Here is a 13,909-nt window from a genome sequence, read left to right on the forward strand (position 1 = left end):
AATAATAAATGAAAAATATTGTAAAACAAAAAAGTTAGAAAATTCGATTTTTTTAATTCGCATCTCGCAACGACCGGAAGTACTGACGACGCACAAAAAGGTGATTCTGCAAACCAGAAAGTCACAAGCTATCGTCTCCAATAAGTCTCCAGTTTATATCTTTAGCCATTTTTGACAAAAAGGGGCGACAAAATTGCATTTTAAAATCAGGAAATCGTCCATAACTTGGCACCGGAAGCGAATTTTCCAATTTTTTCCTCGGATGTAACAACTTCATATTATGACACATATTTTGTGAAAGTTTCATTGAAAACCGCCGAATAGTTTTCGAGAAATCGCCTGCACAAAATTTTGTCAAAAAAAAGAATAATAATAATAATAAGAATAATAATAAGAAACAGTAGAATCACTATAAGGTCTTCCGTGAAGACGGAAGACCTTAATAATAATAATAATAAGAAACAATACAATCACTATAAGGTCTTCCGTGAAGACGGAAGACCTTAATAATAATAAGAAACAATAGAATCACTAGAAGGTCTTCCGTGAAGACGGAAGACCTTAAAAACAGACGAATAACAATAAGGTCTTCCGAAGGAAGTCGGAAGACCTTAATAATAATAAGAAGAAACAGAGTAAAAACAATATGTTCCCAAACTCCGTTTGGGGAACATAATAAATTTGATTCTGTTACCAGTATTTATATGTCAAATAAATTTCCTCGTACATTTATTGATTTTACATATTTTAGGGTTACGACTCCAGATGACGTCAGTTCCACTGGCTACAGCCTCTGTTATCTACCACAAGTTCTTCCGAGAGAACTCCCTTCAACAATATGATCCATATGTAAGTCGCTTAAATTAGACAGACGTTGTAATATCTACAGTAATTAGTATAACATTTTAAAGCAAGATAAGCTTACTTGTTATGTAAATGGACAAGTTATGCAGACCTGACTGAAAAGGCCTCTTTTCCTAATTCCCTTATACGTGTTTACTATAAATATAAATAACAAATGACCACGTCAATGAAAGAAACTTTTGTCTTTTACAAAATGTTTGCTGACAACCTGTTAGGTGAAGATTACTAGAGAAGCCCTTTTGTTGGTATTTATACCCCACGCAACTAGTTGCGGGAGGTATAATGTTTTTGACCCATCCGTCAGTCAGTCAGTCAGTCAGTCAGTCAGTCAGTCCTCTTTTTTTGTCAGCGCAACTCCTCATAAACCGCTGCACAGAATTTCATCAAACTTTGCAGGTATTTAGGACATAATGTGTAGATGTGCATATTACCAGGAAATTCCGATTCCATTATTTTTTCCGGGAATTTCCGCACTTTTTAACTTAGGCATTTGGCCATACCTTGAATATAGAGATGAACAGTTTGTCAGCGCAACTCCTCATAAACCGCTGCACAGAATTTCGTCAAACTTTGCAGTTATTTAGGACACAATGTGTAGATGTGCATATTACTAGGAAATTCCGATTCCATTATTTTTTCCGGGAATTTCCGCACTTTTTAACTTAGGCATTTGGCCATACCTTGAATATAGAGGTGAACAGTTTGTCAGCGCAACTCCTCATAAACTGCTGCACAGAATTTTGTCAAACTTTGCAGGTATTTAGGACATAATTTGTAGATGTGCATATTCCCAGGAAATTCCAATTCCATTATTTTTTCCGTGAATTTCCGCACTTTTTAACTCAGGCATTTGGCCATACCTTGAATATAGAGATGAATAGTTTGTCAGCGCAACTCCTCATAAACCGCTGCACAGAATTTCGTCAAACATTACAGGTACTTAGGACACAATATGTAGATGTGCATATTTCCAGGAAATTCTGATTCCATTATTTTTTCTGGGACTTTCCGCACTAAATACTTAGGTTTTTGGCCATACCTTTTATATAGAGATAAACAGTTTGTCAGCGCAACTCCTCATAAACCACTGCACAGAATTTCGTCAAACTTTGCAGATATTTAGGACACAATATGTAGATGTGCATATTACCAGGAAATTCTGATTCCTTTATTTTTCCGGGAATTTCCACACTTTCCAACTTAGACTTTTTGGCCATACCTTTTATATAGAGATGAACAGATTGTCAGCGCAGCTCCTCATAAACCACTGGACAGAATATCGTTAAACTTTGTAGATATTTAGGACACAATATGTAGATGTGCATATTACCAGGAAATTCCGATTCCTTTATTTTTCCGGGAATTTCCACACTTTCCAACTTAGACTTTTTGGCCATATTTTGAATATACAGATGAACAGTTTGTCAGCACCACTCCTCTTAAACTGTTGTACATAGTTTCTTCCACCTATGCAGATATTTAGGACATATTCCATTATTTTATCCCAAAGAATTTTGCCTATTATTCAAGAAAATTTCTCCCCCCCCCCCAACCACTTCAAATTAATGTTTGGATTTGTATAATGCCAAGAAATTTTGATTCCATTATTTATCTAGAAACTTCATTCCACATTTAAATGTCCTCATATGCAAGACATTTTGATGTGAAAATTTTTTGCAATTACATGTATTGCCCTTTTTGATCTATACTATGTATTTAAAGTGCACTAGCTGTGCCTTTCAATATGTGTATCACTGTCAAGTTTTGGGGGAGCGTGGGGTATGTGAGCTAGCTCACTTTTTCTTTCATTTGTTTATGTTGATATAACTTTTGCAGCTGATTGCAACCACAGCCTTATATGTAGCTGGGAAGGCAGAGGAACAGCATATTAAACTAAGGGACATCGTCAATGTCTGTTACAGGTAATGATTAATTAAACTGTGATTAAATGATAAGATTGAACATAATGACTGATAATTAATTATTATTAACATTTTCAAATTCTAATAGGTATATAAGCCCAATTACTTGTCATATTTTGATAGAAAAAAGTTATGACTGTCATTAGATTGGGATTTATTTATCGAAAAATGACAATTGTATTTACATAAAAGTTTTGTGAACATGCACTTTTGTACAAATACATCAAGTCTACTTCTAGTCATCTGATATATATCTATAACTTGCATTTTTCACTGAAAATTTAGGTTTTTTTTCTATTTTCACTAAAAACAGCAGCCACTTGGGTTTTGTATGAAAATGGAAGTGATTACCCATGCATTGGAAAGTGCATGATTAATTTGAGGTTGATATACAGTGAAATAATTATATTAGTAAAAACAACTCTTAGAAAACTTTAATAAAAAAAGTAAAAGTGATATTTCTGAAAATTGTCTGTAAAATTATCAATCATTGGCAAATTCCACAGTCCAACTTCTTCCATTGATGTCTAATTGAAAGAACAACAACTCTTATTATTTCAACTGGAAATGCCAGGATTTGTAATATGAGGGTCACACTTTTTTAATAGATACTAAGGAAATATTACTACTTGTGCCAGTAAGACTGAGGAAATATAATTTTATTTAAATTATGCAATATATAGTAGCATGATGGTTATGAAAACTACAATACAAATGACATACTGTCAAATTCCTAATAAGATTCTACTGTATTTTTCTTCCTACATGTATTTATGTTGTGTTTTAGGGCTTTACATCGCAGTAAACCCCCACTGGAGATGGGGGAGGCCTTCTGGTCTCTGAGAGACACCGTGGCCAACTGTGAGCTGTTTGTGCTGAGAATGCTGCAGTTTAAGATTTCTTATCAACACCCACACAAGGTATCAAATTCACCATTACAAGATATACATGTATAACTTAAATATATTTAATATTGAGGGTTCTGTAAGACTCTAATACCAAGTAGACCGTAAAATTTTGAAGGCTGTGGAAAAGGTAAGCAAATAGAAAGTTAATGTTAACTGATGAGTGGATGATCTATGGAGAGTGGATGACAATAATAATAATGTTAACTGATGAGTGGATGATCTATGGAGAGTGGATGACAATAATAATAATAATGTTAACTGGTGAGTGGGTGATCTATGGAGAGTGGATGACAATAATAATAATGTTAACTGATGAGTGGATGATCTATGGAGAGTGGATGACAATAATAATAATGTTAACTGATGAGTGGATGATCTATGGAGAGTGGATGACAGTAATAATAATGTTAACTGATGAGTGGATGATCTATGGAGAGTGGATGACAGTAATGATAATGTTAACTGATGAGTGGATGATCTATGGAGAGTGGATGACAATAATAATAATGTTAACTGGTGAGTGGATGATCTATTTAGAGTGGATGACAATATATAAATGGTGCCTGTTTTGGAGGGTAACAGTTGAAATTGACACCCCAAGGAAAACCATTGTCAACCGACGCGTCAGCGGAGGTTGACAATGGTTTTCCGAGGGGTGTCAATTTCAACTGTTACCCTCCAAAACAGGCACCATTTATTTTATTATACTGAATGTCTTCTTAAATCAAGTCAGCAAAAAAAAAAAATTGTCGATCATCTTTACGTTCACGTTTAGAAAGCTTTCAAACTCCTCGCTACTTCTAAAAAGATGTTCTGACCTTTTTATTGTTTGTTTGATACTCTAAGAGTCTTTTATCATATAAAGTTTTGTTATTTCTGCACTCGCAAGCATGTTTCATCTGTCGTTTGTTGTTTTCAAGTAAGCTACATTGGACGCAAGCTTTTATTGATGTCAAGTTAATTCCAGTTCTTTCAAACGCGCAACTGACGTTTTGAGAATTCTACGGTGAACCGTACGCGCATAATATCCATGCATGTGACATTACCGTTGTGTTACCTTTTGTCACATGCGTTGCTAAGGCTGAGGGTAATAGAACGGATTGTTAACTGCGTCTAAACCAATCAGATTTTAGTATTTAACATGAAAGTATAATAATAATAATAATGTTAACTGGTGAGTGGATGATCTATGGAGAGTGGATGACAATAATAATAATGTTAACTGATGAGTGGATGATCTATGGAGAGTGGATGACAATAATAATAATGTTAACTGATGTGAGTGGATGATCTATGGAGAGTGGATGACAATAATAATAATGTTAACTGATGAGTGGATGACAATAATAATTCTTTTGATTTGTATTTCAGTATCTTCTTCATTATCTCAAGTTTCTCAAGGACTGGTTTGAACCCTACAAATGGGAGACAACTCCGATAGCCCGTACTGCCTGGACATTTTTGAAGGACAGTTACCATGGGAACTTGTGTCTGCGTCACAAGCCCCAGCACATTGCGGTGGGGTTAATCTACATGGCGCTGCAATGTCACGGTGTTGAGGTGCCGCTTCAGAGTAATGTCGCCGTCCCCTGGTGGAAGGTAAAGCCACTACAGTAGAACATATTTAGGCCATGCAAAGTTAATTCCTTGGTTCTCAGGCCTTTTTTTTCAAGAAATATAGTGAGGAAGGGAGGCATTTTTTTAACTTCTTTATTGCCCCCAAAACATGATGAGGCATCTTTTTACATTGCACAAAACCTCAAAAAATGATGAGGGGGGTGATTTGTTGTTTATTGATTTAGCAATAAAAAGGGTCAATGAGGCACCCTTGGAAGAGATGAGGGAGGGCCTGAGAATCAAGAAAATGATTATTTTATGGCCCTACAATGGAGTGCCAAGAATAGTTAATTGTGTGTTGTTGTAAGTGTAATTCATTATATCCTTTAGCTTCACAATATGTCTAAAACCAAGGGGGACGAAAATCACTTGCTAGTAATAATTAATTCATGATAGGCATGTTCATTCTGAGCATGTTTTCCTGTACATTTTTGTTGTTATAGTTGTATATGCAGAAATGAAGAGATTTAAACAACCATTTTTTTTGTTTCTTTCCTTGCCTGTGCCATATTGACTATGATTTAAAGTAAAATAAAATAAATAAATAATTTGAAAAAAGAGTGATAAGGGTAAATTTTAAGCTTGAATTTTTCAAAAGATGCTTTTATGAAAAGAAAGAGCTCTGAAGTTCAAATTATGGAACAGAAATTATCATTAGTTTGGTTTAATGTAGGAGGAGAGAAAGGTAATTAACTGACATTTGTTGAAGTCAATTATTTTATACATTAATTTCAGTGAAATTTATAGGGATTTTAAAAGTTACTACATTGTATCATAAAGCTATAGAGATAAGTATTCATATTCTAAAAATGAATCATGAATATAAAATCTCTATGTATTCAGTCAACTTAGGATTTTTACAATATTTCATCATAGTTTTTGCAGTGTATATATAATTACATTGCTTCCTGTTTCTGTCTCACTTTGTAAAGTTGAAAGAAGGATAGGAGAGGAGTGAACCCTGAAAAAAATCCAGTCAAAAGAAATAAACAAATACTCAGGTGTATTGCAGAAGATTGATCAGTGATATTGTATGATTTATCCCTGAACTTGTAGAAAGACGGTATCTGTATGTATTATTTTGACAGGAGTAGGCTATCTGATTTTCTGTAGCACTTAGATAAACAAACATTGGTGATAAAGACGTCAGACTTAGGAATAAAGGAGAGATCATTTATATTTACTGGTTGTTGACCATATATACAAATGTACATCTACTTAAATCAGTGCTAGACTTAACAATAGTCTTCCATTTTAATTTTGGGTTTTGTTAATTTTCAATTCCAACACTGTATTTGGTTGTAATTGATTTCAAAAAAGCCTAGAGATGTGGAATCTGTATCAACAATAAATTTTTACCTTTGCTTTATCTTGTTTTAGCAAGTAGAGGACAAGATAAAAAAATCTTGTATTCCATCTGATGAATTTAATGGACAAAATTGATATTTTGGGACATTCCACTTGTCAATTTATTAACACTGTTCTGCAATATTTTTTAAAGAGTTAGTCAGTGTTTTCATCGAATCAACTTTTTAGGTCACCTGAGTTACTCAGGTGACCTATTGCTATCTGTTTTCGTCCGTCGTCGTGCGTCGTGTGTTGTGTGTTGTGTGTCGTGCGTCGTGTGTTAAAATTTGAACATTTTCAGCTTCTTCTCTGAAACCGCTGCACCAATTTCAACCAATTTTGGCACAAAGCATCTATGGGTGAAGGGGAACATAAATTGTGAATTTCATGGTCCCCGCCCCCAGGGGCCTGAGGGATGGGGCCAAAACCACAAAAATTAGTGCAATGTTTAAAAATCTTCTTCTACACTCCTGGACATCAAGCAGGCAAACTGTTTGCATGAATGTAATGAGCATTGAGTCCTCTACCAAAATTGTGAAATTCATGGCCCCAGGGTCAGGGGTTCTAGTGCTAGGGCGGGGCTATATAGATCATATTGTGTAAATGCATGATTTCTTTGAAAATCTTCTTCTTTGCTCCTGGGTATTGAATAAACTAACCAAGCACATAGTTATGATGAGCAAGAGTGCCTCTTCCAAAATTGTGAATTTTATGACCCCAGGGTCAGGGGATCAAGTCTAAATGCGGGGCTCTTTGGTTGTATAGTGAAAATACATTTATTCTTTGAATATCGTCTTCTCTACTTCTGGGTATTAAATAAACTAACTAAGTACAACTAAGTACATAGTTATGATGAGCAAGAGTGCTTCTTCAAAAATTGTGAATTTTGTGACCCCAGGGTCAGAGGTTCTGGTGTTAGGGTGGGGCCCTATTGATTATTTGGTGAAAATGCATTAATTCTTCGAAAATCTTCTTCTCTGCTCATGGGTATTTTAAATGAACTAACCAAGCACATAGTTATGTTGATCAAGAGTGCCTCTTCCAAAATTGTGAATTTTATGGCCCCAGGGTCAGGGGTTCTGGTGTTTGGGCGGGACTCTATTGATCATATAGTGAAACTCTATTGATCATATAGTGAAAATGCATTAATTCTTTGAAAATCTTTTTCTCTGTTTCTGGGTATTAAATAAACTATGTAAGTAAATAATTATGTTGATCAAGAGTGCCTCTTCCGAAATTTTGAATTTTATAGTCCCAGGGTCAGGGGTTCTCTTGTTAGGGCGGGGCTCTATTGATCATATAGTGAAAATGCATGATTTCTTTGAAAATCTTCTTCTCTGCTAAGTATTGAATAAACTTAGTACATAGTTATGATGAGCAAGAGTGCCTCTTCAAAAATTGTGAATTTTACGGCCCCAGGGTCAGGGGTTCTGGTGTTAGGGTGGGGCTCTATTGATTATGTAGTGAAAATACATTAATTCTTTGAAAATCTTTCCTTTGGTCCTGGGTTTTATGCCAATATATATTTAATACTAGCAAAATGGTTATTTTTTATGCCCCCCCCCTCCCTGGGTCGGAGGTGAGGGGGAGGGGGTACAAAGTCTGAAAATAAATTAATGCTTTGAAATCTGCTCTTTGGTATTAATCAACAATTTTATGATAAAATTTGCAAAATTTTGAAATATGTGGCCCCAGGATCAGTGGTTCCTTTGGGATGAGGTGCACAACTGGTTATAAAGTGCAAGTGCATTTTCTCTTAATCTTACTCTGATCTACCTCTGGGTATTAAGTAAATAGAGTAAGCATGCTAAGCCTATAATTATGATAAGCAATGGTGCCTCTTTCAAAATTGTGAATTGCGAATTTCATGGCCCCTGGTTTAAAACACAAACCAAATTTAATTATTTGAAAGTTGTTGCACTGTACTCAGGTGACCTATAAGGCCCGTGGGCCTCTTGCTTTTTGGTCAAATCTATTCATAGTTCAAAGGGAGGTAGTGTTGTTAGCAGTATCAGACTTTGAGAATGACCTTTCCTGGACTGAAAGATAGTGACCTTCCGAGATAGAAAAATAATATCATAATCTGTGTACATGAAGTTTTTTGTTTTGTTTTTTTTTTGTTTTGTTTTTTTTTTTTTACCTCAGAAGCTCATAACTCGTGCCAGGGGTCCTGAGTCAACAGGATGCAGAATCCTGGCAAATTTCATTTGAAATTTTATGGCTCGTTTCTCTCATTAAAAAGCTTCAATCAATTTAAAGCTTTGAAATTCATAAATAGTTAGATAATGTAAAAAGAAAGGATTCAGTTGACACCACAGATGCACATATTACAAGTTGTTTAACATAGAATGGCCTATTGTGATTGCTTGACAGATAAGATAAACAATCAAGATTTGTAATTTTTCCAAAAAATATCACTACAGTCAGCCCATGAACTATTGAATGAAATTTGCAATGGGTCCCACAGCAACATGTTGACTTGGGACCTCTGGCATTGTGAGGATGATAGCTCTAGAGATAAATTTTTTTGCAGACTGAATTTTTTTTTTTGCCAGTTGTAGAATACAATGTAGAAGTGTATTACATGTAAGTGTGTTCTTCCTTTCTTCTAATTAAGACTCATAGTAAAGCTTACCTTTTTCTAAAATCTATTTTTAGGTCCTCACTGATGACATCACAGATGACATCATTAAAGACATCATAGAAGTTGTTATATGGACATATGACTTAGAAACTATGGCAACGACGTGAGATTCGCATGGTGTGTGTAAATTGGAAATTTCAAAACCAGTGGTTAATGATTTTACAAACTTTTCAGATGGTTCACAATGCCTTCATGCAATATCATTGCATTGTATTTAAAAGAACTTTTGTATCAAAACATTTTATAAAGATCTTTTTATTTTAAGTTTTTTTCTGAAATATGGAAATACATGTATCATTATGTGAAATGTTGTTTAAACTTGTAAATTGTTTTTAAAAAATGTTGACATGGAATGAAAACATTTATTTAATTAGTAGTTTTGAAATCAGTGCAGTTAATAAAGAGTAAACAACACTTCCGATGTTTTTACACCATATAATTTAGATTAATATTTTGCATTGTTTCTACTTTCACTTTACCTTCTTGTGTTCAGAAACAATAAACAAGTCCTAAGAAAGAAAGTCACTGTGTTCATTTTTATTTAACACAAATCTTCAGATTTTGCAGAGAAGAAGATGGGTAGTCATTTGAAAATATTTTATTACCCCAGTGGCCAATAATAAAGTAGCAAGAACATTCCTCAGGTTGTAGATGAACAGATGTTCAATGTATCTCTTATTTTGGGCAACTCAAAACTCAGATCTCTAGAGATATAATTTTTAGTCCAGTTAGACCTCCAGTGTTATGGTTGTCTTAGATATCCACTAGTGGTATGGTCTGTTGTATTAGTTCTTTACAAGTGGTATCATGGTTATTTTATTAGATCTTCAATTGTGGTATGGTTAATGTGTTAGTTTTCCACCAGTGGTATACATGGTTGTGTTAGTTTTCCATCAGTGGTATACATGGTTGTGTTAGTTTTCCATCAGTGGTATACATGGTTGTTTTAGTTCTCCACCAAAAGTTTGGTTGTTATGTTAGTTCTCAACCAGTGGTATGATTGTTGTGTTAGTTCTTCATCAATGGTATGGTTGTGTTATATCTCTCCCAGTTGTATGGTTGTTGTGTTAGATTTCCACCAGTGGTATGGTTATTGTGTTAGATCTCCACCAGTAGTATGGTTGTTGTGTTACATCTTCACCAGTGGTATGGTTGTTGTATAACTTCTCAACAAGTGGTATGGTTATCGTGTTATATCTCCCCCAGTGGTATGGTTGTTGTGTTAGTTCTCCACCGTTGGTATGGTTATTGTGTTAGTTCTCCACCACCAGTGGTATGAATTGTGTTAGATCACCACCAGTGGTATGGTTGATGTGTTAAATCACCACCAGTGGTATGGTAGTTGTGTTAGATCTCCACCAGTGGTATGGTTGTTGTGTTAGATCACCACCAGTGGTATGGTTATTGTGTTAGATCTCCACTGGTGGTATGGTAGTTGTGTTAGTTATCCACCAGTGGTATGGTTGTTGTGTTAGTTCTTCACCAGTGGTATGGTTATTGTGTTAGTTCTCCACCAGTGGTATACATGGTTGTTGTGTTAGTTCTCCACCAGTGGTATGATTGTTGTGTTAGATCACCACCAGTGGTATGGTTGTTGTGTTAGTTATCCACCAGTGGTATGGTTGTTGTGTTACATCTTCACCAGTGGTATGGTTTTGTGTTAGATCTCCACCAGTGGTATGATTATTGTGTTAGTTAACCATCAGTGGTATGGTTGTTGTGTTCTCCACCAGTAGTATGGTTATTATGTAAGATCTTCACAAATGGTATGGTTGTTGTGTTACATCTTAACCAGTTATATGGTTGTTGTGTTAGTTCTCCACCAGTGGTATAATTATTGTGTTAGTTCTTCACCAGTTGTATGGTTGTTGTGTAAGATTTCCACCAGTGGTATGGCTGTTGTGTTAGTTCTCCATCAGTGGTATGGTTATTGTGTTAGTTCTCCACCATTGGTATGGTTATGTGTTAAATCTTCACTTGTAGTATGGTTATTGTGTCAGTTCTCCATCAGTGGTATGGTCATTGTGTTAGTTCTCCACCAGTGTTATGGTTTTTATGTTAAATTTCCACCAGTGGTATTGTTGTTGTGTAAGTTCTCCACCTGTGGTATGGCTATTTTGTTAGTTCTCCACTAGTGGTATGGTTTTTATGTTAGATTTCCACCAGTAGTATGGTTATTGGGTTAGTTCTTCACCAACTAGTGGTATCATGGTTTTTGTAACATATGCAAGTTTTACAATGGCAGTGAGACGACAACCTTTACAATAATATTTTATGTTAACAGTTTATCAGCTTGTTACGTATTATTATAACTTTAAATGCGATAAGGTGATAACTTTCATTTATTTGATTTCGCTGGACTGATTTATGTAGCTTAATCAAATAGGTTATGTTGAAAGATAATTTGGGGTAATCTATTATACAAAATATAACTATTCAATATGAGAATTGATTATTTCTACTGAAGGATTTTACTATATACAAAGGTTCATCAGATTTGTAGATTTAAAAATCACGTTTAAATTAAAAAAAAGACATTTTTAAAGAATTTATAGAAACTTTTTATAAGTATTATAGTTTTCTGTGAAACCTCTGGCTGGAAATTTTTTTTCTTTATACACAAATAAACGACATCCCTGCATGATAAGATAGGATATTTGTCTTACAGATTAGTATGGGAGATATTATTGTCATTTCTACATTTTTCTATCTATTCTATATATACTGTCATAAAGTACATGTACATTATTTACTTATTGCAATTGAAAATTGTAAATCAGTGAAGATACTGATAAATATATTTAATATGCGTCAAATCAAACCATGTTATGTATTTTTAAAATCACGTATTAGTAGTTTATCAAAATGTTTCAGTATGGGATAGTTACATACACAGCCCTTTATCATATCACCGTTGTATAACAATTTCTTCTACCCACTACTCAAGATAAAGATTTACAAGCTGGAAGGATGTTTATTTTAAAGTCAAGTCCTTTTTTTATTCTTTCCTTTCTTTTTGTGGAGGTAAGTTTATATTCTCGAAACCATTCAACTCTTTTCTAACTTCGGTACCTGTTTTACTTTCATTGAATATGAAAATGCTTACGAACATCGGGGTAAGAATAAAAAAAAATTAATCTATTTGCTGTACTCCGACCGACTGGTCAAAATTATCCCTATACCCAATCATTTTTTTTTTAGCATTTTGAATCTGAAATTTTTTTTATTAAGTTTTCACAGTATAATTTTTCAAGGATGTAATTTAAAAAAAAAAAAATATCAAATCTGTAAAGCTATCTGGTATGTAATGAAAGCATGAATAAATTTCTGAGACTGTGATTTTCATGACAGGTATCATTTTGTGCAATACCGTAAAGCAAAAAGAAAAAAAAATATTTTCCTTCCTACCTACTCACCTTAAAAAATATGGGTCTAAGTACATCAAACAAAAATATTTTAATTATGGCCCAAAGTATTCAAATTTTAAGTGGAGGTATCAATATACGAGATATATATACGATTATTCATGTCAAATGTACACATATTTTGTACCTTTCAGCTGTTAATCCTTCGATCGTTGTCTGGAGTCAGTCCTTATATTGATGTGTGCTCAGCCTACTGCAACGCCAGCATGTTCAGTAGCTGTACGTGCATAAGGAACAATACAATGTTGAAGTGTGAGGGAAAGTCTCTCGGAATCTTCTTAGAAATGAATGTGAAGAAATCAAATCTCAACAGCAGTTGTTCTATTTCTTTCAGTCAAACGTAAGTCAGTTTCAGTATTTGTTTTAAACCTATTAAAATTTGCTTTTTATTGTTAAAGAGTCATATACGAAAAAAAAACAACATTTTTATTCCATACACCCCTGAAATGATAAAACTGCCACATTAGTATTTAACTGTTCTCGTAATATTGAGCTAAAGAACATAATATTAAAATTGAATTCTATTGAAATTGACCAGAGCAAGCCAAACTCTCTACGAAAATCAGTTAAGGACAAACAATGATTTTATCAGGTTCGACTATGTAAAAAAAAAAATTGCAATTTATTTTGTTAATTACCAGTATTTGTATTGTAATACTCTAAAAAAACTTTTATATCAAATTCTCAATATTCTCACTTTTAAAATACAATGTATATGCAAAAGCCCTTGGAAATAAAGAAGGAATCGTCTTTTCAAATTATATAAAGACAAAGAAATAAACTTAAATATAAAATACATAAAAAGGAAAAACAACTTTGTATCAAATATTTTTAGTGTTAGTAAAACCTTAACCCTCCGTCCCAGACATATTCATAAGTCATAACACTTATTCTAATTTTGTCTAATTTTGATCTCTCGTCTATAAATAATTCTAACCTTGTTTTCAACGTTCTTAATATCAATTATTCAGACTTTGGTGGTGAATATGTTTTTTTTTTTTTGAATTAGCAACTTTAGGAAGATGGTAGCGTTTCCATTAAATATAGAATATCATAAAAAGAGTTTGAACATTTCATTGAATACACTTTTGCTCTTGACTAATAAGAACAAGCAGTAAAAAAATAACGCGCAAAGAAAAGACAAAAAACAAATTATTAATTAATGACTTTGACTATCATTTT

At 33.9% G+C, this 13,909-nt stretch overlaps 1 protein-coding gene across 1 annotated transcript; it reads left to right on the plus strand.

The window, feature by feature from the left end:
• Nucleotides 1-697: 697 nt before the first annotated feature.
• LOC134259161 (cyclin-Q-like) lies at nt 698-9,548 on the plus strand (the record flags this gene model as incomplete). The annotated part of the gene is made up of 5 exons (XM_062741765.1): nt 698-849; nt 2,701-2,786; nt 3,574-3,706; nt 5,066-5,293; nt 9,317-9,548. Coding segments are annotated over 5 exons (692 nt in total), but the record flags the coding sequence as incomplete, so codon positions are not given.
• Between the last annotated feature and the right edge of the window lie 4,361 nt (nt 9,549-13,909).

Source organism: Saccostrea cucullata, unplaced genomic scaffold (assembly GCF_032062105.1).
Source record: "Saccostrea cucullata isolate Sc308-1 unplaced genomic scaffold, CSIRO_AGI_Scuc_v1 ctg15659, whole genome shotgun sequence".
Lineage (NCBI taxonomy): Eukaryota > Metazoa > Mollusca > Bivalvia > Ostreida > Ostreidae > Saccostrea > Saccostrea cuccullata.